Genomic DNA, 27,945 nt, shown 5'->3' with positions numbered 1-27,945 from the left:
GGCTGATTCAGCGCAGGGGTCCTGAGGAGAGGTGGGATTTGGATGTGGGAGAAGAACGAGAGGAAGCAGAGATTGATGAGAAGTGTGGTGGGCTTTCAATATAAGCCCCCAGTGAAAGAAAAAAAAAAACTTTGCGAGCAATAATCAGGTCCTAAGCTTTTATTTTCATGAATGCATACACCCTATGATAGACTGACGACCTGTCTAGGTCGTACTAGCTGCAATGGATTAACAGAACATGGAAGGGATAGCTGAACTTTATCCACCCTCTACAGCCGGCATGTGCTTCAAGTTTATCACAGCATTTCTGTGGTGAGGATGGTTTAGCTCAGAAGTGGAGTGCGATGGAAGCACTGGTTCACGTGGAATGACAGGAATGTGAAAGGGAGAGATGACTTGACAATGACCTGAATCCACTAGAAAGGACGACTCCCACTCAATAATAACCTCCAGGAACTGAAATATAAACACATGTCAGCACTAAAGATGCTGAATTAGGACAAGGATGTGTTTATTAATAACAATTTGACAAAGAGAAAGTGTGAGGGTGACTTAGGTGAAAAGGGCACATTATAGGTCATGAAGTGTTGTAATAATGTAGACAGTGACACTATTAAATCTTTTATTAAATCACCTTACTTAAAAACACATAAATCAACTCAAAATGTCTAATAAACCAAAACACATAGCTAAATTGATTGGATAATACAATAAAACATCTACTTAATATAAAAAGGCAACAGCTACTGTTTCAACTGTTAATATACAACAGGATAAAAGACCAAAGGTACCATCAGTTGAAAGGTTTAAGATAACTGAGTTGGCACAGCAAGATTTTTTTTTCTTTTTTTCTTTAATAGAAATAGATTACTACAGTGCTGACATAACTACTTAAAATAATATTCCACTGATATCAGTATTTTCAGTATCTTGTAGTTCCAACTATGACTCAAGGTCAGTGATGTAAAGAGTGTTATAAAAAGAAACATGGCTGCTTTTCATGCTTGTCCGTTAGTATTGCAAAATTCAGATGCCCCTTTCCCACTCTTTAATTCACACATTATTTTTATTTTTTCAAGCTCTTATTCATATTTTAGCTGGTTTAGTTCCATTGGCAGGAACAGTCCAGAGGCTCCTGGAAGTTATACTCCACCACTGTGGCATTGCGAGAACAGTAGAGTGTGACGGTACGGGTTTGTAGTCCACTCTCACGGCAGCACTTACAAAACCTGGCATGACTGTTGATGTTAAAGTTGAAAATGGTGGCAGACGGACATTTGCCATCACAAGAATACACTGTAACCTGTAAGAGAAGGGGCAATAAATGGGAACGGACAAGAACAAAGGCAGGTACGAGAAAATAAATTATACAACCAGCTACAAACTCTCCTTTTTGTTTACACCTGCATGTGAACTCTTATCACTTACTGGTGCATTACTCCTGCAGTCGTCCTTACGAATAGTAGTCCGAATGGCCACACGTTTGCATGTCTTGCCATCCTCTTTACCTGCACATGTTCAAAAATAATTAAAATTACCACACATAGTAGCCCTCAGGAGAAATCTCCAGAAAAAAATAGGAACATCAGAGTAACTTTGTTTGGTCTCTTGTTACACTTTGATTAGCTTTTTCTGAGATGTTTAGAATAAATCCAGTCCAACATAAAATCATATCTACATCAACATGCCACACTTTTAACAGTTACGTATATGAAAACACATCCACAAAGACATCCATAAAGAAATGCGAACACATACTGTCAGTCAAGTACTCACAAACATGACCTGTCACTCACACACAAACTGAGTTTGAAACAAAGCAAACTGAGATGGGGTCTTTGTTGCCCAACAGTAGGAGTTTGCTGTGACTGACAGTGGGGTGATGTGAAAGGGGGCGAGCACAATTTTAGAGCAGCGATCCTCTGAATGGTTACTGACCAAACCTTATTTCTAAATCAACCAAAGTTAGTTAAATGAAATCTGTGCAGAGCTGAAGTGTATGAAAAGAGTAGATCATCTCCACTTGTGTAATCAAACCTTTACTGCAGATGAAATTGTATTTTGATAGTCAACTAACAGATGAAAAGACACAAAACACAAAAACAGACAAACACATGCACAAAAATTTTGAAACTATCAGCAAATGAGTGACAATGATGCCAAAGAATATTATGAAGTGGAATAGTGGAAAGTGATGGTACCTGTGTCACAGTTAGTACTACCAGTAGGTGTTATGGGATTAATGGTAAATGGTAAAACACCCACTCCAGAACCTGGGAGCATCATTGGGACCACAGCCGTCCGGTTCAAAGAGCGCCAGGAGAACACAATGTTATGTTTTGTTAAGAAAAACAGTTTAATTTCACACACAAACATAGGCTGGAATCAGTGCAGCTGGCATGCACATGTATTTCACTTCTTTTTGGGTCACGCCGGGCAGCCAGCCAAGGAACGCAGTCACTTGATGTACTACAAAGCTCCATGGAGCAAACTCTAGCCCCTGCACCATCTCGCATCCTCATTGGTAAAACATTCACTGTGGAGCACCCTGATTGGTGAAATTGCAAGGACACTGCTAAAGCAGGCAAGCAGGTGAGGGTGCAATGCTGAGTCCAAAGAAAAAGAAAATGTCACCACTCTTTATTAAGGTTTTAATCCACACAAGATATTAAGGTCCTTTCACTCAACATTATTTTACTAAGAAGACAGAGCATCACCTTCAAGTTTGGAAATGCTTGTTATTTTATTGTGTTTTAATATCACTTTATTAATATTTCCTCTATCTGAGCTGTGCTGCCACACAAAAATGCCAACAAAAGATTCTGAGGACACCTCAGGAAGCCAGGGATTTTGAAATGTAGTTGTAGGCTGCCAGGCTTTATCTTCACCTTCTACAAAAGGCCACACACCCAGCCATTCAGCCAATAAGCCCATCCACTGCCAGGCCACAAAGCGCTCACCCCTATAATCAGCCGCTCAAAGCAATACCAGTAGCCCCAAATAAGTTCAGAGACTCACATGTTCTGCAGCAACCGTCCACGTAGCTCTGAACAACACCCCCACTCTGAAAGAAGAGAATAAGATGAAAAACAAGAGTAAACAAGAAACAATTTAAAGGAAAGTTAAAAGTTCAGAACAGTTTCATATATGCATTAAAAACATTAGCAACTGGTTATTAAGTGGAAAAATTAATAAATGGATATTAATTAACTTCTCCACCAACATGTGACCACTAACAGTGGCCTCATTTCTATCATTTAGGGGTCCTGACCTGCATACATTCTGTATCATTGAAGGGAGGGCAGATCACCCCAGAGGCAAGTATCACTGCTCCCACTGTTGTCTCCATACAGTCGTAACGTGTACAGTTCTCCACCCAGGAACTCCCTGCCTGCACACACAATCAGCCTTATAAGTGCGCTGTGAGCAAGTGAGCATGGAGGACACAACAAGGTGGATGTTTCTTCTCACAGTGAAAAGCTCTGCGGTCCCATTTTCGTTTGTGAAGGTACATGAGATATTTTTGCAGGAGCCACAGCACACCTGAGGGTCTATAGATGGTGCATACACTTGGTGCTAAAACATGAGATACAGAGAGGCGTATACTTGAGATAAAGACTGAAAGGCACATCATAGTAGCGTCATAGTGTGTGTCAGATACATACTGAACCACATTTTTGGGAGCAGTTCACTGAGGTGATTTCCATGGCATAAAAGCCAGTGAGAGGATCTTTATGATGTTGGCACTGGACAGTGTAACACAGCTCTCCCTCAAAATACTGAACCAGAGACTGGCCTGGGCCCAGTACTGTCATCCCTTGGAAAAGACACACCTCAGCCTTCTCTATACACGAACACACATAAACATGGAATATATGATTACACTGCAGGTAACATAAGTGCTTCCGGATAATATTTAGGGATGAGGCAGCATGAACAATGAAAAGTGGGTAAACTCTGCTGTCACACCATCATCAAGGGTCTGTGTGCTTTTAAACTTGGGTTACACGTACGGCATGTGTGCTGAGGGCAGCCACAGTTGGTGCTGCTGTCTGGAACTTCAACCAGCACCTCCCCCTGAGAGGAAACAAAGTGCTGACGTAACTAAATTTGTTCACTTCCCTGCAAAAACATGATTAGACAAGGACTTCTGATGCAGCTTTTTGCTGACTTACCACCTGACATATGGGGAGAGCGCTGTCCTCACATTGGCATTCTGAGCGTATGAGAGAGAATTAAAGAGACAAGCAGATTGAAACTTATGCAAGTACGTGACAAGCATAACAACCTTTAGGATAATTGCAATCATCGACCCATAAGTGACTTCACACCAGTAACGAATTGTATATGAGAGTGCATATGTGTGTGCTTAAGAGTATGTGTACCGCAGTGATGCTGGGGGCAGCAATGGCCAGGAATGGCAGTTTGGACCAAAGAGAGACCAGGTGCACAGCTCACAGATGATTCAGGGCAGAGATTAGTATCACACACTGCAATATAATGAAAACGATGATTTGAAGAAAATGCAAACCCATATAGTTACACAAGCCAACACTTACCACAATGGTACTGCGGACAGCAGCTGTTGGTGGTGTTTAGATCCACAGCCAGAATTTCTCCATGTGAGCAAGTTGGAATGGGCTCAATGCATGACTCACACACTGCTCAGACAGAAAAACATTCAGTTTTACCAGATGGCAACCCTTAAACCATATATTTAAAAGCCTGACTTGTATATTATAATTGCAACTTACCACAAAGGTAAGAGTAACAGCAGGATTTTTGACCCCTGACCTCAACAAGGAACTGATCTTCCCTGCAGTCGGGGGCAGAGACAGGAGGACACGCCATGGGGTCACACTCTAAGAAAAATAATTGGAAATTTAAACAAAATGTCATATGTTATAGAAGGCTGAAAAAATCTGCAGTAAAATTCATGCTTACCACAACGGTACTCTGGACAGCAGGACAGTGCGCTATAACCAATCACTAGTCTGTTGCCATTATCACAAGGTGGCGCTTCGCTGTCACAGATGGTCATGTTGCACTCTGACAAGAACCAAAAAGAAGAATGAAAGAAAAAGGAAAGTATTGGCTCAATATCATCAAATGTGTTATATTACTAGAAAGGTTAAGATTTAAACACATAGTAAAAAGATTTAACATTATCCCTTGAGACCTGCCTCCAGAGGTCTGTATTCGGGATGTTTAATTAGCTTGCCAAGAATGTTAAACTCACCACAGATCTTCTTTGGGCAACAGGCACCTTCTTCTAGTACATCCAGCACATACTCTCCCTCCCTCTCACACAGTGGTGTGGAGACAGCGCTGCAGTCTGGTTCAACTGCTACCACAGAGCCATTCTCCATACACTTGTACAGACAACAGCTACGAGTAGAGCCATTCCACACCTCTCCTGGGGCCCGAGGGTTACCTTCATTATCTGTGCAGACTGGAGATACCAAAAGCAAGTAATTACAGTCATGACAAAGATATAAGAAATGAAATAATGCACAAAACTCACACAGTCTCAGTAAGTGCAGTGTTAATCACAAAGGCATGTAAGTTGTCTTTCACTCACCACAACGATCCTCAGTTACACAGAAAGGGGAGTCAGCGCGGTGCAAGATGGTTCCGCTGCGGCACACACACTCCTCTCTGATGAAAGAGCAGGTAGTCTCCTCGTAGTACTCTCTGTTCAGACAGGTGCGGCTGGTGCAGGTGCTCACACAAGGCTGATACTCTTTACCAGGGGGACACCGCAATGCTACAAGATGACAGGAAGTGATAAACAAACTACACTCATAAGGCAGTGAATTTTCATGTGTGTGATTTTTTTGTCTTCTTACGGCAGAAATTGTGTCGTCTCCAGCTGATGCAGACTTGATGTGTGTAGCAGACCGCTACGTAGGCCGCCAGAAAGTCACACTGGTGATCTTTGTAGTGCAAGTCTCCTGCCCACATGATGTCGCAGAACTGCTCTGGAGGCACCTGCAAGTTTTTATAATCAAGGAATCTGTTGAGTTTTTTTTTTTAAATTGATCAATATGCAAAACACACAAAACATAAATTCTAAATTTTCTAGTGCCTCGTGATGGTTAATTATCCAACCATAATCCAACAAACCTAAAGCATACTGATATAAAACAAAAAAAAAATCCCCAATTTTAAAAGAATGAAATAATCTTTTTTGTTAAATGTCTGAAAAAAAAAAACAATCTGTTGATAAATTTTTCTTATCATCAGCTTATTGTTACTTCATACACATTTTCAGTGTTGATCATGACAGAGCAGCTCAGCACATGCTCCAGAATCAGGTATGTGATATGCCATGTGAACTCTCTGGTCACCTTGCTATGACATGGTGTGAAAGCTCTTTGGCGAAGCATAGAAAGACAGGTGGAACAGTCCCCGGTGGTGCAGTTGTCGCCAACCCTGCGTGTGTGTTCAGTCTCATCTGTGGTGTGGACTCTCCATGCCTGCAGAAAGAGCATCATGTCTCCCACCTCTCTGACCACTGTGCCGTTGGGCAGCTTCAGGTCATCCTCTGGGTTCCCATCACAACAACCTAGCAGGGTAGGGAGACAGGTTTCTTGGTATGGATGTCAATGTGAATTTTAAAGCAGCTTAGACAGTGAGCAAGATAAATGTGGAGTGAGATAATGGCTGTTTGAAGCTGTCTAATGGAACAAAACGGATCCTTACATCTCAAACTGTCATATCCTATAATGACTCAAGTCAATGTGATGCTGCTTTGTAGACATTAAGCCTTGAGATGCTGAAAGATGGCACTTTGATTGTCTAGTGTTGATAAAGTCAAAGTGTATGCATGTGAACTCACCACACAGGCCTCGAGTAGGCACAGATGCATTACTAGGAGCATTATACTGCAGCACCAAAATCCCTGTGCTATGATACCACTGTATACTGATCCAGCCAGGTGTGTGGATCAGATACATGGTGCCTGTGTCTTCCACATACAGTGAATGACGTGAGAATGGGAGCTTCACAGGTCTGTAGTTTACTGTCACCTAGAGAGATATAAAATTAAATTAACCAAATCATCCATGTGGGATAAGTCATACATTTGTTTGACTATTATAGCCACCTTGCGATCAAGTCGATTGATAATGATTCTGTAGGAGGAGGTAGTAATGTTAAGCTTCTTAAAACAAAGACCAGATGTTCCTCCTGTAGGACTCTGTAGAGAAAGGACATCCTAGATGAGTATACATGCTCAGTAAGTTCAGCATCTTTAGACACTGATGCAAATGAAAATATAAAAAGAGCAGGGAGGGAATAAGACTGTACTCACAGTTCGTCTGATAGAGTTCACGCTCTACAAAGAAAAGAAAACATTATCTTGACAGCCAATATTTAAAATCCAGCTCATGTTTTTTTTTGTTCTTTTTATGTTACCTGACTGGTTGGGCATTTCTCCACAGTGCCAATAATAGTTTCTCCTGGCAGGTTAACCAAGATGTAAGATCCATTATCATACAAGGCCACATTGTTACCATCAAATGTGATCACGCGCAGATCTGACATCACAGTGCAGCGACCTGGCGCAAGCAAATACAGATTATTCCAGCAAAGGGTTACTCAATCCTTTAGAAAGTTATAGTTCACAAAAAAGCTTACATGGACACTGCCACTGTGGACAGCAGGGGTCTGTGTTGATGAGGACGGGCAGGCCCAGCAGACTGCACTGGGGTGGAGTGGTGTTGTAGCGACAGAGGAGGGAGGAGTTGTGAAGAAGCAGCTCTCCGTTGAAACAGATCAGCTCAGCGCACTCATCAATACGATAGGAGAACGGGGGCTGTGAGCAGAATTGATATGTTTTGTTTAACACCATTGTAACATAAACGGAGCTCTTGCTCTTGTTTTTTTAATAATTAATCTGTTGGCTACATATGTATTTTACCATCACCATATATAAATGAGGAATGAATGAATAATGGATTCAATGCATGTGCTTTGAGTGCTGTCAGCAGAAAAGCACAATTTAAATCTAATCCATAATCCAGTCATGTCTGAATCAGTCCTGCCTAGCCCATGCTCTATATGACAACATATGGACATACCCAGGTGGGAGGTTTTGTTCTCTTGAGCTGGGCATACAGAGTTGTTTTCAGCATATAATCAATATCAGCAAAATAACTGACACCCAAACACATCAAGATTTTTATAGAATGCACAGACAAGGTTCTTCCCCTTTAGATGGGTTAATATGGAAAACACCAGAATCAGCAACATGTAAATAACAAAGTTTACCAAAAATGCTACATTTTCTCTAAAATGTCACACAGATTTTTATGAGCTCAATTAAAAAATAAAATAGTTATTACAGTATTTACGTATATAAAATTTTTTTAGCACCGCCCTAAAAAAAAAATGGGTGCAAATACAAACAAAAGCCGGTGATGTTGTCAAAGCTAATTTCAGTTAGATTTTGTTCAACTGTAATTTTGCTTTTGTATTTTTTTTGTCATTAACTATTTTAAAATAAAAATCATGCAAAATATTATTTATAACAACTTAAAACAACCTACGATAAGAAACATCATAATAAATATTTTTTCATTTGGTTTATATTTTTTGTTTGCCTTTAGGTAATTTTCTTCTCCCGACTGAATAACAAACATTCATTTTTAAATCGTACCTGCTTAATGCCTTCAGGTAAGAGCAAATTAACACTGCAAACCTTCTTTGTGGACAGTCTGTCACATGATTATCAATCACAGGTCTTGTCCTTTAAAGTTTATAAATGGTTTTTGAACTTCTTACTATTGGTTATTAACACATGGTTCATGGAAGCCCTAAAGCAACACATTTTCACCACTGTGCATAAATATAGTAGGAATGCAAAGTTATCTTTCTCATTTACCTATTTTGGTTTTATAATCCTGATACTGAGCACTTTTATGCTAATGGACAACTTGTATACAGTTATGCTAAGGTGATTGCCATGGCAACTGTGCTTTTCTTACTGTGATGTTCTTTGACAAAAAGCTCATTGATATTTAAAGGAACATCAGTTAATTTATATAAGTCAACAAACTGTATATTGACAAACCTCACTTCCTAAAAAGTTGCTAATTTGCTAAAATATGAGCAACCATACTTCACTGCATCTAGAAAATATAAACAAATCTAGATTTTAACTAAAAAAATTAGAACAGTAGCAAAGAAAAGCTAAAACCTTTATAACATACAAGTAACACCCCACTAGAATAATCTACACTCACTGAGTTCATTGTTGACAGGTGGATTGTCAGAATCAGATCATAAAGGAGAGTCCACCAAAGGATTTGTCTTTCCAGCTCATTCTCCTGAGGTAGGCAGCTGTAGCTCCAAAGGAAGAGCAGTCTTCCACCAACCTGATTGACAGTTGATGGATCGATTCCAGGCTTGCCTGGGCAAGACACTGATCCCCTCTCCCGATGTGCCTATCGAGATGTGTGTGTGTGTGTGTGTGTGTGTGTGTGTGTGTGTGAATGGGTGAATGTGACATGCTGTGTAAAGCGCTTTGGGTAGTCAACATGACTGGAAAAGGGCTGTATAAATACAGTCCATTTGCCATTTCCAAGCAAAGATGTCACTTATCACTCATACCAAGCTCCATCAGAGCGTTCCAAAAATATTTCTAAATACAAACTGCAAAGTACGTTGATTTTTCAACATCTGCAGGACATCGTATGATGAAATGACACAGTGAGTTTGGGAAAATCACAGAGTGAAAAGGCTAAGGATGAAAATCACTGCTTGGATGAGTGTGACCTTCAAACCCTCACAGACTCTGCATGACAAAGCATCGTGCCACAATAATCAATAGAACCACATGGACTCAGGAGCTCCCTGGAAAACTACTATAACTAAACCATTGCAACCTGAAAATGTATTACACACAAAAAAGGCTTTGTATCAACTCTGCACAGAGACTCAGGGCACAAGCTCATCTCAGATGAACAGAAAAGTGGACTTTAATCCAGTTAAAGGTACAGAAAACAGCATATATGATGGTGAAGGGGACATCAGTATCCCTGGCTGTTTTTCATCTGTGTGGAAATACCATTGATATAGAGGCAAAATCGGGAAATCGGGAGACCTGCGCAGCTATTAAGCCATTAATGCAGCAAATTGTCTACTGTTATTTATCAGGCCAATTCCAGACCTGATTCTTCACGCTTTACCCCAACATAGTCTCATAGACACACAGGTTAAATGGCCTCTCTGAGGTCCTGATAATATATGGAACATTATGAGGAGGATAATCAGTTTTAAGTAGCTAAAATCTTGTGTTTTGACATTAGTCTATTATATAATGTTGAAAATGAATTCATAAATAACAAATGTAAGCTTTTTTTTTTTACTGACTTCTCTAAAAAATTGGGTTTGTAATTTTCTGTTTCTCAAATTTAATTCCTTAAGTTGTGTTGCTGTTTATTGCATTTTGGAAGCTTTGAAATGAAAATGTAACAGCACCACTTACTGTGCATGGAGTAGTGGGCAAGAGGATAGGAAGTGTGGTCGATACTTCCTCTGTTGTTGGCGAGGTTTTGGGGCTTGTGACTATTTCTGTGCTTACAGGCTCAGTAGTGGGCTCCATGGTTGTAGAAGAGGGCACTGCGGTTGTTTCAGTGTCCACTGGAGTGACTGTTGGTGTTGGCAGAGCTGTGGTTGTGGATTCGGTGGTGGTTTCAGGTACGGTGGTGGGGGCAGTTGTGATGACAGTAGTGGGGGACGTCAGAGGAGGTGGAGTGGACGTTTCTGGGGAGGGGGTAGTAACAGTGGTGAATGTAGTAGTAGTAGATAGCAAGGTGGTGGGAGAAGAGGTAGTAGGGGATGGGGAAGTGGAGGGGACTGTGGTGGGTGTTGATGAGGTGACCATTGTGGTCATTTCAGTCGTGCTGAGAGTGGTCGTCTCTGGTGGGGTTGAAGGAGCGAGAGTGGTAGAGACAGTAGTGGTTGGAGGAAATGTGGATGGAGTTGGGGTGACAAGCTCAGTGGTTACTGTTGTGCTGGGAGTGGTGGGAGTAGTAGGGCTTGATGTAGTTGTTGTGGGCATGATAGTAGTGGAGGAGGTAGTTGTTGCTCTGGTAGTGGTAGTGGTGGTAGTGGTGGTGGTGGTGGTGGTGGTGGTAGTGGTGGTAGTGGTTGTTGTAGTTGTCGGCCTTGGGGTAGTAGTGGAAGCTGTAGTAGTTGTTGTTTGTGTAGTTGTTGCTGGAGTTGTAGTTCTGTTGGATCGTGTCACATATGCAAAGGGAGTTGGAGTTGGAGGAAGAGACACACCTAAAGGAAAAGATCCAAATCATAAGCAAATATATTTAATTGGTTAAAAAAGGGCACTAAAACTCAGGTACTGTATCTGAAAACAACGATTCTTTATACTATTTTAAGAAATTAACCAAACTGCTCTTACAGTCCTCTGTGTAGACGCATCTTCTAGTGACTTCATCCAGTACCATGTTTCTAGGACAGCGTGGGAAGCATCCCTCCACACTGTAACATACAAAAACAATTTCAGTGCCTGGATTGAGCATAGATTACATTGGCTGTACAATTATTGCCTTTTTTAAGCCAAGCCTCTTACGGAGGCAGGAACTGGCAACGTGTGGCATCTGGATCACTGCATGTGTGGACACATGGGCTCGCACAGGCCTGGTAGCGCCACTCACACATCATACGATAAGGTATTACAAAGGAACTCTCTGAAAAAGGAGAAGAAAGATGCCTCATTAGTTAGTATATATACATACAGAATGTGCATGTTAGAAAAGGGCATACAGTGAACTCAAAAAGTATTTGGACATGTTAAAAACCACGATATTTAAGACATTAAATAATGCAAATTTATAAAAGTTTCACTCTGTACTAATGGATGTGGATCTAAAGTGAATATATCTGTGTATTAGAGTTGGATCTGTTCATTTGTGCATATCCCTCAGAATGAAATTCATCATCTGTTTATCTTGACTTTCCACATCACATTATGCTGTCACAGCTCACATTTGAACATATGGATGTAAAATGCCACATGATTATTTAACCCTACTTGATATCTGTGTAAGCCTTTGGGGTATGAATTCTGGGGTTAAGAATTCATCCTCCATCCCTAAATCTAAGTGAATTTTTAGAGAAATTTAAAGAAATTTTGTGTAGCTGGCCACAGCTGGAGGTATAGTCACCTTTTAAGCTAATAAAAGGTTTTCTGACACTTTTGTATAATGTCCAAATACACCATTGGGCCACCATATCTATGCTGGATACACGTTTGTGTTTCTAACCCTCCAGTGTAAAGCTGCTGCTGGATCTGAAGCTCTCTGAGGTGTCGTATCTCTGGGCTCGTGCAGCAGTGCGTGTAAGAGTCAGAAAGACTCCGGGTTGGCTGACGAGCTCAAACGAGGTGTAACCTGGCAGAAACAACCCTTGGTGCTGGATGAAGGTTGCTCTACGACTAAACTCCACCCCTCGACTCCAGTGCTCCAGCTGGAGACGGCTGCGCCCTGACACCGCAAGGAAGTAGTTTGGTCTCTCTGCGGACTCCAGTGAAACCACAGGAACACCTTTAAAAAGAGCAAGTTCTGGTTATTTTATCCTAAAACACAAAGAGTGGAAGTGTGTTATCGTGTGAATGCAGATGCTCACGTGACGTCCTGTCCTTCTGCAGCCCTATGGTGATCATGAAGTTGAACAGTAGGCCTGGGGCAGGCAACTGCCTCAGTCTCTCTCTTATCAGTGGAAAGACTGAGCTGCTGGTGCGATTCACTCCAAACATGGTGTTGTTATAGACAGCACTAACCAAAGAAAATGGGCCATCCCCTAGCTCTGTGAGGGAACGAGACAGGAAGAAAGGAAGTGTGTTTAGCGACAAGCCTCCTGGGATTCAAAGTAAGGCCACAAACAACACTAAAAAAAATTCCTCACTCATACATACCTTGATTATAGTATTCACAATCATAGGCTGAAAGAGTGAAAGACAGTTAAGAAGTTTTAAAGCATTTTAAAAGCCCAGTAGTAATAGCACACAAGATTTAAAAGAAGTAAATACATAAATTAATTGAATAATAGCAGAACACTGGTGTATTACACGCTTATGTGTATCTGTCTGTGAGCATACTCACGACAGACAGAGGGTGATCGCCAGTGTATCGTGACACCCTGTTGACAGCATTTGTGTGCATATGCAGCGATGGACGTACAGAGACACTCGCAGTCTCCCCCACGGTTACAATTGCAAGTGTCTGTCAGGCAGTTCCTATAAAACCAGGCTACATCAACCTGAAGGGCACACACAACATGTATATAGTCATACCCACACACAAACACAAACAATCGTAATCCGAACCAGGCCAAATCTTGCTGGGGGATGTTGGGGGAGGTCTTGTTCAGGGGGGTGAGTAGTTTTCAATAATTCAAACAGGAAGGACTAATGAGATATCTGGATAAAGGGATGTGGGTCAACCTCTGAAGCAAAAGGTATCAGATGAGCTCTATGACAAACAGGCAAAATACCTCTGCACTAAGTTGGTCTGTCCAAGGGTCAGAAAAACTGGACCTCCATTATTTTAAGCTGGCCACTATAATGCACAGAGACAGCACATGTCATCCCAGCAGCACTCTAATCTGCATCCTTGTTATGTAAAAATTATGTGACAAGCACATACTGATTAGGTAGTGACTGGAGCAACACGGACTCATCTAAATATTAATAGCCATATTACTGAATTGGTACTCGGTCATGTCAAGGTTTTATATAGCTTACAATGCAGAACAAAGAGTCTAAAAGAATTAGCATTAAAAAAACAATAGTTTAATGCCAGTTAAATAAATCCTTCTTATGCTACTTATCCTACATATCCTTTCTCCAATTATACAAATTTCCTTTTCAACAGCCATGGTGCTAACTGCAATGTCTGGTCACAGGAGAATAAAATGGGTGAATTAAAACTCAAGCTCCTGCATAGGGAAATCAGAGACTTCAACATTCACATCTTCTGGCTGTATCATGACTCGATGAACGAATAGTTTTCTACACTAATTTAACACAAGACTCAAGAGTTTACAACTGGATTGCATTTGCCGGAAATAAAAGACTGTAGATTAGGTTGTTTTACTTTAAGAAGGAGAGCTTTGGGAACATAAATGTATAATCAATGGAACTGATGAATGATGAATCTGATTCTCTTGTCAATATTCAAAACAAACAAGCAAACAAACAGAAAACTGGGTTGTGCTTTGTTGGGTTGTGCTGCATGCTTTTACAGCAAAGTCCCCTGGGTTTGTTTATTTTGTGACACCACCTTTTATTTATCTATCAAAACAAAGAAACTTCTAATAGTTTAGTGCTGCATGCAAGTTCAAAATGACACAGAACACATTATGTTTATTTCTATATTAATATTCAATTAAAGAGACAAAAGGATGGGGGTTAATGCATGTTGTTGTTGTTATTGTGAATGTGTGTGTGTGTGTGTGTGTGTGTGTGTGTGTGTGTGCGTGTGTGTGTGTGTGTGTATGTGTGTGTGTGTGTGTGAGAGAGAGAGAGAGTGAATGTGAGAGGGTTATGATCAGGTGTGTGTTTTTAAAATTGTTGTTGTGAGTTTTTTATGTAGAGTACTTTATGATACTTTTTGTATGAAAAGACTTTATAAATAAATTTAAATTGATAAGAAACAATCACGTTCATCTAGAGGAAAGAAACACTACTAAAGTGGGTTAGACCAAGTTGTTCCTCAAAGTGAATTTATTTGTGCTGACTGGAGATCTGCAGCTACTCACCCAACAGAACATGACAAACTAGCGGCACATCTGATGAAGTCACATGATTCCTTGTAAACTTTAAAACAATGTGCAAATAAATTTTTGTGATTCTTTGGCACTCTGAAGGGAAGCTCTGTGAAGGACTCAAGACATTATGGACCAACAATAGAAATACACTTAAACACTTTAAATAAAACTCACAAGGAAATATTTCTTAACAAACATTTGCTCTTGTATGCTTATTGTCATCTCCACTGAACTTTTTAGTGCAGTCAACTTTCCTGTTCATATGGCGCCATCTACTGGTCAGAGATTAAAAAAAAAAAATTAGGACCAAAACACAAATTAGCTGTGTGTGTAGCCTCCCACTTCTCGTGGTATTTATCGTTAAGGAACAATATATTTGCTAGGATCAGTTAAGAGTGTTTCCCATACCCCCTATCCAACCCCTGCTCCCCTGCTGCAAGCAAGATAACCTTTCTACTGCTGCATTCACTCTGCATGGACATTTGAGTGTGTGTGGATATATGTGGGTCCAATTCTGTTCAGTTCTGTGACACTTACCACGTTGTGACAGGGTGCAAAGACATCACTGTAGAGGAGAGCGCACTCCCTTTTAGCATACGGCTGTCTCCCTAAGTCTCCTTCACACGGTCGCTCAACTATGTAGTCACTTTCGCACTGACACACACAAAACACACACACATAGAAGGCGATTGAGTGTCTGATTACTCTTAAATATCACAGTGGACTCGAGGGACACTTGCACATAAATTACAGGATCAGCAGGGAACCAGGAAGGAATGAGTAAATGAGAGGGAGATAGACAAAGACAGAGAAGAAAGAGGCTAGAGGTAGAATCAATGCAAGAGAGGCTTGAGCTGACTCATACCTGTCCCAAGGCCCAGCTGTCGCCAAACGCCTGTGCATTATTGACTTCCATGTGACTGGATGTGGTCATATCGTTCACTGTCACAGTGTCAAAATTTCCACACAAGCCACTGAGGAGGCCCTGTAAGGAAAATAAATGAAGAAATAAAACGACAATTCGTGTTTTTAGATTTCTTTCCTAACACTTTTCCCAATTTTCAGAATGTACTTCTTGCTCTGACCTTCCACTCAGGTCCAGCTCTGATGTGTACAGTCGTCTTGCGGTCCCAGAGGATGGTAAGATCCTGATTAGGGAAGTGGACCACAGTGTAGTAGCCGGCTTTCCACAGCTCAAACTCTGACCCTCGACCCACAACAGTGGAAGGGCTCTGAAGTAGGTTGAAATGGGCAGAATGTACAGAATTTTTAATAAGCTAATAGATTTTTGATAGATTCTGGCTATGGTTGTATAATCTTTACCGGACTGCCAGAGTTATCAGTAAAGTAGATCTTGGTAAGTCCCACATGAATAACCAGTATTTTCATGCACACAATGCCGCTCTCATAGCAGTCCTTGTTTTGGGCAATAATGGACACCTCGGTTTCTCCAGTACTCTGTGAGAGAGGAAGACAAACTATTACTCCTGAGAGGGATGATTTTTTTTTTTAAATCTTCTTTTATCCTCTGTCCAACAAACACAGCAGCATGTTTTTGCTTGTTTATTAAAAATGTAAAAAATGTCAGGAATCTAACATCAAATGTGATTCTGTTTGTTGAGAGTACACATCATTCTGGAGACAAGAGAGTTGACATGAAGAGGAAGCAGCCTGGATATTAACTTAATATCCAGGCTGCTTCCTCGTATTTAGACATAGCAGGTTGGCCGGCAGTCTGTTGGGTCTGAACCAGAACGCCTGTTCTGCTAATTCTAATTCTATATCCCTGGGAGCGCAGGAGCCCTGGGGTTTGATGTGAACACTGGATTCATTGTACCACTTTCAGCTTTGCTCAACGTCTGCTAACATTACTGTAGCACACAACCATCTACACACACACAAATACCCTTTAATCTGCTCTAATTAAAACCAACTTTCTCTTCTAAGATTAGAAACTCTCTTGGATCTTTTTTTCCCAGATTCAAATCAGTTTTGGCCTGTAAATGTTAAGTATGCTCCTCATTTGCCCCTTCAGCTCACAGCATCTATCACTCAAACACTTTTCCGACTCAGTACAATACAATAATAATTTAAGTGAATACACTTAATTGAATGCATATGTTTTACCACTAGATATCTTTTTATTCCCTTATTGTGAAAAAAAAGTACTTTTCTGAATGTACACAAACAGCCTCTACTTACTTTTAACAGATAGACCTGACAGTCAGAGTGGTAGTCATACTCAAGACCATCGAAGGTGTGGTAATGTCTATCACTGTAAACAGTACACACAGCTGGACATGGAGAGTAGCTGCAGTTGAAATAGCCACGGTGACAAACACTGAGAGGATGGAGAGGTGCACATAACAAGAGCAGAGAAACCAACATGTTGCAAAAGTGTTACTTCATGCCAGACTTTGTAACATAAATGTAAACATACTGCTTTGATATTAAAGATTACAATCCCAAATGAAAGATACTACTTTGTAAATGATGATACTGTATCTTTGGTGAAACAGATTGTTTATGAAAATCATGAGTGATGCAAAGACATCTACCATTTGTAGCAAGGTGTTTCCACAGTTTGTCCAGGCAGGTATTCAAGTCCGAGCCAGGCACAAGGGCAGTTCTCTGGATAGTAACACTCCCCTTGGTGAAGCACCAGCCTTCACAAAGGAAACATAGAACAAACAACTTGCTATCACTTAAATCGAACACCATTCCTTTGGTTTTGCCCATTAATTATAATTGATTACTGTCTAACACTAGCTTCCAGGCAGACACAGCCTTAATTAGTGTTAGTTGGTTAAGCTTTATACAGTCAGGGAGTCTAACATAAATCAAAATTTATTTTGCCCAAGGCTGTCTAGCTAATTATATTTACACAAGATCACAACAATTAAGTCACTCACTAACCAATTATCTCCATATGGACAAGTGACTAAAACAGTCACAGATATGGTTAAAAAAACTGGGACCACTTGATACATTTCAGTCTGCTGAAGCCTCATCAGAAAAGGTATTAAATTACTTAATAAATAGACTTAAAATCAGTGGTAACAGGTTTTACAGAGTGAGAAACTCCCCCCATAGTCCAGGGGCCTCATTTATAAAGCTGGCAAAGGTACAAAAACCGGCATACGCCAATTATAGTTAAGTTTTGGGATTTATGAAAAACGAACTTTGCGGGAGAATGTTCCTACATCCACAGTAACTCTGACCCTCCTGTACACACAAAATCAGATAAATGGTAAACTGCAACACCAACGGTACAGAATAAAATCAAGGAAACGATGTAAAATACATGCGCATGCTTTTATGAATCCGAAAGTTTCTGTGTGCAACATTTCCTTTTTCTCTACACACAGCACCTGTAGTCTGCTTTGCAACACAGTTTTATAAATGAGGCCCCAGACCTCAAAATTATTGAAAATGTGGGACCATCCTGACAGGATAAAGAACAAAAGGCAGCCAACATCCAAAGAAGAGCTTTGAAATGACCTATAAGAAGCCTGTATAACTATGCCTGAAGACTTCTTTAAGACAAAAAAAAAACTAGCCAAAGAGGATTCAGACTATGCCGAATCATAAAGGTGGTAGTGCCAAATATTGACTTCCAAGCTTGTTGGAATTATAAAAGCTATTTTTCTCAATATTTATAAATATTTTTTATTGAAACATTAGACTTTGTTTTCCTAAATGATTATTTCACATTTCTATCCACATTAGAAATGCAGACACTGCAAGAAAAGAAAGATTAATGTCATTCGAAGCCATATGATGCCTGCATGCAAAAAGTGGCTGCATGGAGGATATATCATGTCTTTTAAAAACAGTGCACATCATTGAATGAAAGCAGTTCCTTATATTACCCAGGAGGACAGACACAGCCAGGTATGCAGGGTGTGCTGGGTGGGCAGGTGAGGTTCAACATCAGGTTACGGCAGGTTGGTGCACAGGCCACGCCTCCTCTCTGCTCAGTGCAGCTGTGATACACTTTTCCCTCTGGACACTCCCCAACCTCCACACTATCTGGTTCTACAATAATCAGACACACACACACACACTCACACACTCAAGAAAATCAATTCACCAGTCACTTTAAACATCAACTGCAACAGGCAGTCATGGGAAACAAGCTACAATTGCAGACATAAGGCTCTTGATTTCAGCTAGAGGGATATAGCCTGAAACGGTACTTTGTTGTTGAAATGAACAAGAGCAGGAACTGAAGGGAGGAGGGAGTGCAGAGAGGTTACCTTTTTCCTCTGGCTCACACTCCATCTTCCCATTTCTACACAGGCTGGTGGAGGAGACAGGAAAGGAGAGAGAAAGGGGTGAGTGTTTGTGAAAGAGAATAACGTTATCAAACACAAGGTTAGTTTAAGTGCTCTACGTCTCATTTGACAATCACTCAAGCTTCTTATTCCTTTCTCAAATGTACTGGACAGTGTGCAAGCATGTAACACTGTGTGTAGTGAGGAGAGCATTTACAGTGAGGTTTAAATTTTCAGATCTCGTTAAATCAAGCTCACTCACCAAGGACCAGATGCACTGAAGGTCACCTCCCCTGGCTGTGAAACACCACCCATGGAGTAACAGTGACACTGTGACCTAAAGAGAAACTCAAGGCATTATTCTGATACTTTCTCTGTCACATAAAGTTCACTTATGCTCTTTCAACCAAGAGGTACAGTAACTGATAGCTGTTGTAAGGATAAAAAGTCTTACAGCTGCACACAGCGCTGCCGCACATCATCATAGTAACTACCATCTGGGCAGCCACACCCTTCTGCACATTCATTAGAGTCACATGTGTCAGTGGTAGACAGGGCACGACAGGATCGGCCACAGGACGACACACATGAGTGATACAGCATACCTCCAAGACACACCACTCCTATACATTCAAAGCAAAAAAGTAATACAGTCACAGACTATTCACAGTTCAAATCTTCATCATTCTGGTAGAGTAAAATATGCTGTAAGGTTTTTTTTTTTTTTTTTTTTTTTAAAAAGATAGAAACTCACCACATTCAGAGACATGTGATCTGAAATGAATGTCAACTCCATGTTTGGAGCAAAGGTAAGAGTAGTAAGCCAATGTAGTGCACAGACAGCTGCCCCCACAGCGACAGGCCTGGTAGCGGCACTGCTGCTGATAGATGTATGGACTGATGTAGCCATGACACGGAGCAAAGACACTCCCCAAAAGCACCTCACACTGGGATGCATAGAATACTGGAACACACAAAAATACAGACATTTGTAATTATGGTCTGACAAAACCAAGCTAGCTTTAAAATAAACTAAAATGAGTACAATCCAGAAATCACTAATGAAATCAAATGAAAGACAGAACATTATTATTAGAACGTATGGTAAAGTTTGCATAGAAGTTTGCATTTACGGTCAAACCTCTGACATTTACTCAAATATAAGGCGTGGCATGATAATCCATCCAAGAAAGATTATTTACCATTGTGTTGGTTCATTTCACATGGGTCTATGATGGGGAGATTAACAGGAGCAACACATGCAGATGACACTTTCCAGGCATTGGCATGAAGCTGAGGAGTGCCCTCTATCATACCTGCTGGAGACCTGCACACACACACACACACACACACACACACACACACACACACACACACACACACACACACACACACACAATCAGCAAAAGCCACACTTTCTACATGGATCTGTAACTTTCAAGTATTCCCTTACAAAAAATCATCTCGCAGATTTCCATTGTAGGTTCCACAAAGACCCAATGTCTGACCACGCCACTGGTTCTCCAACTGCACATAGACCCGCCCCCCTCGACCATCATAAAGCAGCCTCAAACCAACACCCGCCTTCAGCTGTGTAAATGCAGAAGTCAGCCTGCGCACCTCGACTGTATCTAAATATCCACAGAAAATCACACATTTAAAATGACTTTGCTGTTATGTTATTGACTCAGTCCAGAGTAAACATGTGATATTTAATTCATAGCTTATGTGATTTCTACCATCGACATAGGGCAGGGCAGGTGATGGGTTCACACCGATTATCACTTCCCCTTCTCTTGTTAAGGTTATCAGATGACTCACGTCTTCATCCAACACCACTGTCACAGACTGGATACACACCTGGTGCTGTTGACACACAAACATACATAAGAGCCATTTACAGTATATCTTCATACAAAGGATATCTTATGGTTAGTAGGTTGAATACGTGAGACAATTTTGTACTTCTGTGCAATATCGCTTAAATACCAAACTATCAAAGTCCTTAATTAATTAAATAAAATTTTTAAGAGTTATTATTTATCTTGTACTAAAATGTACTAAGCTGGTAAAAGATACAGGACCAACTGAGTCATTATAAACACAGTTGCATCAACAATGAGGATGTGCAGAATAAACTATATTGGCACAAATCAGATCTGCAGTGACCTTCCTAAAATGAAGCCAAAATAGTAAACTACTTGCATAATCTAGTACTTAAAAACAGATGGGCAAGTCCAGCAGACTTGGCACAGTAATCAATGGAAAACTGAATTTCTCTGACAGCTCAGATGGTGTGAACACTTCAGGACATCAATCTCTATGTACACAATGCCAAAAAAAAAAATTTTCAGCACAAAACAGCAGAGTAAACTTTGATAAAGAGCACAGAGAGAAGCCTGATGAACAATGCAAGCAGATAACATAATCAGAGGAGAGCAAATTATTTTTTTCCTGTTCAAGCATATTTGGTGCGAGACCTTGTCAGGACTACCGCTGTGAAACACAGCGGTGGTAGGGTGTGCATATGTGACTGCAGATTACAGCAGCCTGGAAGGAAGTCTTTTCATCAAAAACATATTGAAATATTTAATTAATTTTATTAATAAAGGATTTACTTTTGCTGCACTGCCATTTTTCTTTCTAATTCAACAACAAAAAAAAAAATACTCTGCTGTTTAACTTAGAAATAGAGCAATTACTATAGGATTAAAATCACTCATTTAAGTCATATTAAACAGGAGTGTACCTTTTACTGTGTGGTCTGTGTGTGTGTGTTACCTCTGCACAGGTAGTATACTGCAGTGTGACGGTAAATCTGCTGCTGCGACTTTTTGCCAGCACGTACTGACACGCCCCTGGCTGGAGAAACATCCTGCCGTCAAACGTGGTCACAAAGACATCTCCTACAACCGAACACTCGGCTAATAAACGAGAGAGAAGCAAGTTTTTTTTTCATCTGAATTCTCCGCTTTCTATTTAGTTTCTATATGGGCTTAAAGGAGATTCTTACCTGTGCAGTTGTTCTCAGTACAGTTCCACACTCCTCCCATGCACACGCTTCAAAACAAAAGTGTAACAAGTTAGCAGCAATTGAACACGCTATAAGCTATAAGAAATTCAGGTTCACACTCACCAAACGCTGCAACCTTGCTGAAGCACTTGTCCTTGTATGTATGATGTTCCATGGTAAACACATGGACAGTGAGAAACAGAAATACATGTTCCATTCTGTAAGATAAGACCTGTGGAGAAAGTGGATTGCTTTATCTCAATTAACTTGCCACAGTTTCAACAAAAATTACAAGAAGTCTTTTTTTTTTTCATTTTTTAAATACCATCAGGACAGTAGCAGCCATCCAGACAATGCAGGTTTGTTCCTAGACACTCTTTCTCAAATGTACAGGTGGGCGGACAGCAACTGATGCAATCTCTATACACAAAACTCTCTTCACAGCCATCATCTGTGCACATATAAACACAAACATGAGTGTGGACTGTTGCCTGAGCAGAAACAGGACTTCTGCATCTTGCATGAAATGAGTTGGTGTTCTCTCTGATAAGCAGCAGTGGAAACTTACTACATGAAGGGAAGCTGTCTCTCCACTCTCTTACTGGATACCCGACATGTGAGCAGGCTCGGGTATATTCAACTAAGGCACGACAAAATGTTTCTTCATCATCAGACCTAAAACAAGTAGGAAATGATGTGGAGAACTTGCTTCCTGCGCCATAAGTATCTAATGAAACTAAAGTTTAAATGTCTCCATTGTCAATGATCATGTTTTGACTTACACACAGAGGTCAGAGACACAGCTGGCAACAAAGGGATTGGGGTCAATGTTTTCATGACATGACAGAAAAGGGAAGAAGAGAAGTGCACTGCACTTCTCTATGGCATCCTGCACATGTTCACAAGAAATGCATGATAGTGTCAATATATAGCAGTTATTATTACCGCAGTCAATTGCAACAGAGCAAACACAGCACAGTAATGTCACATAAATAGACCACTCTGGTTCTTTTTAAGTTAAATTCTAATAAAAAATGTGATCTTTTGGGGGTATTTTTAACACAATAATGGGCAGTAACATTATTTTCTACACTTCTTACATCCATGTCTGACTCAGACTGGCAGGGGCCATTGAAGTCTAGGTCTACGGCAGGACAAGCTCGCTCATGAGGGAGGTCCACAGTCCAGCTGTTAGCAAACACTGCAGGCTCGTCTGTCTGAATGCCTAAAACCCAGAGTCAACACATTTAAACACATAAGCATGTAGGTAGACTGAGCAGGTATGTAAAATAAGAAACCCCCTTAAATAGACATGTATACGTTCATTCACAGGGTAAAAATACAATTTACATGTAATTTAAACATGCTCACATTTCTTTTATTTCAATCCCATCAAACACACATGAAATACAAAATAGAGGTTGTATCATAAAATTGGGTATGACAGGGACATTTTGTGAATATGTTGGGAAAAATAGACAAAACATTTACAACCACAGCATTTTTACTTTACTATCTTTCCCGGAACTTATTCTCATTCTACCAGACAGCTTTCTACCAAAACAAACAGAGCTGTAGTTCATATTACTGGCCATGAGATGCACGCTTCTGCCAGCCATTCAAACCTGAACTACCAGCTCTTTCCTATCCTTCTTTGGGCTCTTCAGGTCCCACCGCTACTATAATTGTCCAGAATCAGTGTTGAGTGTATAATAACAATAATTGCAGTGAGTGGGTGCTGAGTGAAGGGATAAGAGGATGAGGGGCCAGTTGGGCCGGTCTTACCACGAGCAGTGGTGAGGTCATCGCCAGCGATGTGGTTAAAGTTCCCGCACAGTCCACATGGGGCTCCCTGATGCTCCTCGCTCATCTTCAGGTAGACACCTGAGCCTCCATCCCAGGCCAAAGAGAAGCCAAACACACTCTTCACAAGTAGGTAATCAGCCAGCCGCTCAATAAACACTCCACCTACAGTCTGAGGCAAACTTAACCTGACATTTCACCGACAGACAAACCAAGAGAGGCAGAGATGAAGTCATGTCTCTGAAAAGTATACCAATGATACTCTTGTGACTTAAAAGGTGTGTGGATGAATTTTAAGTAGCGGGATTGATTTTTGCCTTCACACCTGCGACCTCCTTGGTGAACCTGATATCCAGAGATGTGAATCTCCTCCTCATTTGGGAAGAACAGACTGAGAGCTCTTGGACATGAATACACACTTCCCTCACATGCTCTGCTGTTGTGAACCTGAGACATTAAGAAAGTTAATGGAGGGGAATCAAAAGAGGGGTCAGTAGGGGAAAAGCATGAAGATTTATTAACATGGATTAGTCACAATCTGTAACCTGAGCTAGAATTCTAAAATCCACAGCCACCTGTCTGGAAATTATGCAACAGTGGTTATGGTATGCCCCCTGATTTGGTGCAAAATAAATTGAGAGCACAAGACAAAAAATACAAAAGTTAGATAAAATTAGTAACAATACAACTAAAACCTATTTTACAAAAAAATTGATTGCTAAAATAATGAGGCATAGAGTCTACTTCACAGACAAATTGTCTTAAATATATGTGACAACAATCTGCTTTTTATTATGAGTTTCCAATGCAACATTTGGTCACAACTCATAGGTGCTGTTTCCAGATTTTCACTGCAAAATTAGTGCATACAGGACTAAGCTCTGAGTAAATTTCCACTGTTTGAACTTCTTCACATGACCAGTGCAGCATTTTAGTTTATCATACTTGATGCTTACATGAAGATTAATTACTAGCCTTACCCACACTGTGTACTGTGGTGGAGCCGAGTGGCAGTCCTGGGCCAGAATATAAGAACAGGTTCCAGGGAAGTAAAAGTAGATTCCATCAAATGTTTCATAGTGGTGCTGACCCCATGACCGGCAGATCCCATCTCTATCCTGGCCCTGGTTAGGTACTGAGAGGAAAATGGGGCAATTCACTTTGAGCAAATACTTGTAAAAATGAAGTGGCTCAATTTCATGTCAAAAACTGAGAGGGCATGTCATACATTCTGTTACTGTTATCATCTTTACATCTTTCATCGCCTTCTATTTCACTGAACGTATCAGTGGAAAATAAATACCTGAATTTTCTAAAAAGCCTTTGTTACAGGAAATCCCCAAAGCTGGCTTTGCCAAGATGCTGCCCAAGACCCTTCGTAAAATCTGAGTGGCTGGATGGTGATTATAGTGTATCAAATCTTATAATCTTATTAGTAAAGGGCTTTCCAAGCTAACATGGTATTTTCAATTAGCACAATTTTCCAATCTTCTGTTTTTTTCTAACGTGATTGTGGTATCAGCTCTATTGTCCTGATCTTTAACAATCTAAGTCAAAGCTGAAAAGCTTGATAATCTTTTCTGAATCCATTTTTAAATATTTTTTGGAGATAATAAACTGAAACTTTATTATTTCTAACCTGTGTCAACATTAAATTTTCCCTTGAAATGAAAAATATCATTACAGTCATTGTGACCTCAGATTCTTGTGATATATTGTAAAGGAGGCTGTTCAGAATATAGAAACTAGAAACTCCATCACTCAGCTCTTTCTCTATTACCTAAGTTCAACTGATTAATTATCTGACTCTCTAGAGACTAAAGTCTATGTTCGTGTGTGTGCATGTGTGTGTGTTTATCAACGAAGAGAGATAAAGAGGGAATGCAACTAGTAATTATGTGATAATTAATTCTAGAGTGTGTTCAGGTAATTGAGGTTTGCTGAATGATTGGAGACTCTCATATATTTACTTACTCATGTAAACTGAGTGTGTGAATATAATCTGTTATTAAAGTAGTTACTGTTATGAAACATGCCAAGCAGCTGCATGGTTTGATGCTTGCATGGTTCAGGTGAATCCAAGCAGACAAAAAAAAGAAGATTTGTAGATGTATGCTAGTGTTTTACTCACTGATCTGGCAGCGGTCTCCCAATGCCTGGAACTGAGCACAGTCACACACATCGCCCTCCTGACACCAGCCACCATTGAGGCAGCCACAATATTCTGGCAAAGACATGGACAAATTCAAGTTTTTTTTATCCTAGCCAGTTTCTGTTTCTTAAAAAAAAAAAAAACAAACAAAATAAAAAATTTGGGTTCACTTCTTTTAATGTATATCTACCTGAGGAGGCATCTCTGGCTGTGTAGTTGTGCAAAATGCTGCGTGACAGGGTACCCTCTGACAGCAATGGTCTGTATGTCTTGGAAGACAATGGACAACAGACACTTAGAGTAGTTTCTTAAATAATACTTAAGCTTTAACAGCATCACTGGCACAGTGCTGCGCCACTGGTTTACCTGCTGCTGTGAGTTAAAAGATGCGTCAGACTGAGTGGGAGAAATGTGAATGTGTTTGTGAGTGTGTCTCTTTCTTTACAAAGACAGCTTTGTGCCGGATAGGGTGTTGTGCGCATGTGGGTGCCCTGACCTCCTCTGGTTCTCTTAGGTGTAGTGTACAAACCTCCTCCCCGAGGAGATCCCGTTTCCTCCGAAGTGCATTAGCCCTTCTGAACACACACACACACAAACATGCACATTAGTGGGAAGAAACAGTCAGAGGGGAGACTTAAGTGCACTTTACACCACTTGAATTCAGACTCTGATCTGCTTTTTAACGAGATCTCTCACACAAAAGTGCAAATACCCACACATTCATTCAATGTCTCCATCACACAGTCTTTTAGTCAGAAACATAAAGTGTGTATTTATCATGGTCATCTTGCGGTATGACCGTGTTATTCTTGACCTATCTAAGAATGGAAATTAATGATGAATAATACTTTTCATGTTGCTTTTAGTCATTTACCTCTGTGATCTTCCCTCTGCCACTGAAAGTCGGCTCTGAGCTCCTAAATAAAAAATCATACAATCAGCATTGTGGTTTTAACAACTTTATATATATATGTATATGTATATGTATATATATATGTATATATATATATATATATATATATATATATATATATATATATATATATGTAACTACCTGGAGATTAGTTACATTATCCTAGCTAGATATAACTGTTGTTCTGTACATCTAGTTCAGATCAAAACGTTAGATCAAATGTCAGGTGAAATATGAAGAGTCAGAAAAAGAGATCAGTTTTATAAAATCATATAGATTTATCAAAGTTTTTACATTCAGTTGTAAATAAACAAAGATAGCTGAGAGGATGATGTAATTTAATAATAATAGGTTCTAGCCTATTTAATATGACAGAATAATAAATAAATATATCTCATGTTAAAGTTCATTCATATTTGTGCAACAAACTTTATCACAAAACTATTATGGCCTTCTGGATGAGTAAAACAGTCTGACTCACCCTCAAGAAACAGCAAGTGGGAGACTGAAAACGACAAAAGAAGAAATCGTTTCAATGTCCACTTAACGTTCATCTCAGAGTCCGAAAAGAAGTCCCACCTAAATGTTAACGATGCATCTCAACTGTCCCGAGAGGAGGGCAGGATTTAGGAAGTCTGGAAGACAGCACCGAGACGATGCCTGGTCGTAACTGTAAATCCTATCTGGTGGCGACAGCCCCCCTGAGTAGATGACGAGCAGCCTGTCTGAACACCTGTGTGCGCAGGTTAGCCTGCACTGCTCTCTGTCACGCCAACATCCCAGTCTACAGTCTGCAGGTGTGCTGCACCATCGTGGAGGTTTTTACCTCATACAAGACTGTGGAAGCACTGGTAGCTAACAGGCTACAGGTCTGCTTTATGGAGTGATAAACTGTAAAGCAAACGATCCACTTAGCAGAGCTTTTTGATTTAAATCTGGGTCACTTATCCGAAATCCCTCAATCTAAAGTTTATTAGCTACAATGACAACGCAATAA

At 40.3% G+C, this 27,945-nt stretch overlaps 1 protein-coding gene across 3 annotated transcripts; it reads right to left on the bottom strand.

Moving 5' to 3' along the window:
- Nucleotides 1-200: 200 nt before the first annotated feature.
- otogl (otogelin-like) lies at nt 201-27,917 on the bottom strand. 3 transcript variants are annotated; one of them, XM_041997754.1, is made up of 57 exons: nt 27,430-27,917; nt 26,910-26,952; nt 26,532-26,610; nt 26,226-26,304; nt 26,015-26,107; nt 24,864-25,018; nt 24,209-24,330; nt 23,866-24,071; nt 23,181-23,305; nt 22,863-22,969; nt 22,649-22,755; nt 22,406-22,531; nt 22,204-22,312; nt 22,081-22,127; nt 21,849-21,991; nt 20,807-20,933; nt 20,521-20,698; nt 20,270-20,394; nt 19,822-20,031; nt 19,522-19,690; nt 19,330-19,404; nt 19,050-19,093; nt 18,663-18,828; nt 17,349-17,456; nt 16,993-17,131; nt 16,114-16,248; nt 15,876-16,022; nt 15,656-15,775; nt 15,328-15,444; nt 13,125-13,281; nt 12,938-12,964; nt 12,649-12,828; nt 12,288-12,566; nt 11,594-11,711; nt 11,423-11,502; nt 10,493-11,292; nt 7,642-7,819; nt 7,420-7,562; nt 7,316-7,339; nt 7,109-7,201; nt 6,842-7,031; nt 6,351-6,568; nt 5,850-5,991; nt 5,582-5,767; nt 5,240-5,452; nt 4,945-5,049; nt 4,755-4,862; nt 4,560-4,661; nt 4,386-4,490; nt 4,176-4,216; nt 4,014-4,077; nt 3,666-3,844; nt 3,472-3,576; nt 3,272-3,391; nt 3,019-3,064; nt 1,429-1,508; nt 201-1,303 (listed from the first exon to the last, which is right to left on the bottom strand). In XM_041997754.1, exons 1-57 carry the CDS (start codon nt 27,500-27,502, stop codon nt 1,103-1,105), a joined length of 7,758 nt encoding a protein of 2,585 aa, XP_041853688.1. In that variant the 5' UTR covers nt 27,503-27,917; the 3' UTR covers nt 201-1,102. The 3 variants fall into 3 exon arrangements, with proteins under 3 accessions (XP_041853688.1, XP_041853689.1, XP_041853690.1); XM_041997755.1 differs by having other exon boundaries at nt 18,663-18,822; XM_041997756.1 differs by having other exon boundaries at nt 26,565-26,610.
- Between the last annotated feature and the right edge of the window lie 28 nt (nt 27,918-27,945).

This window comes from Melanotaenia boesemani, chromosome 10 (assembly GCF_017639745.1).
Source record: "Melanotaenia boesemani isolate fMelBoe1 chromosome 10, fMelBoe1.pri, whole genome shotgun sequence".
NCBI classification, from domain to species: domain Eukaryota; kingdom Metazoa; phylum Chordata; class Actinopteri; order Atheriniformes; family Melanotaeniidae; genus Melanotaenia; species Melanotaenia boesemani.
This window is presented reverse-complemented; position numbering and strand designations above follow the sequence as displayed.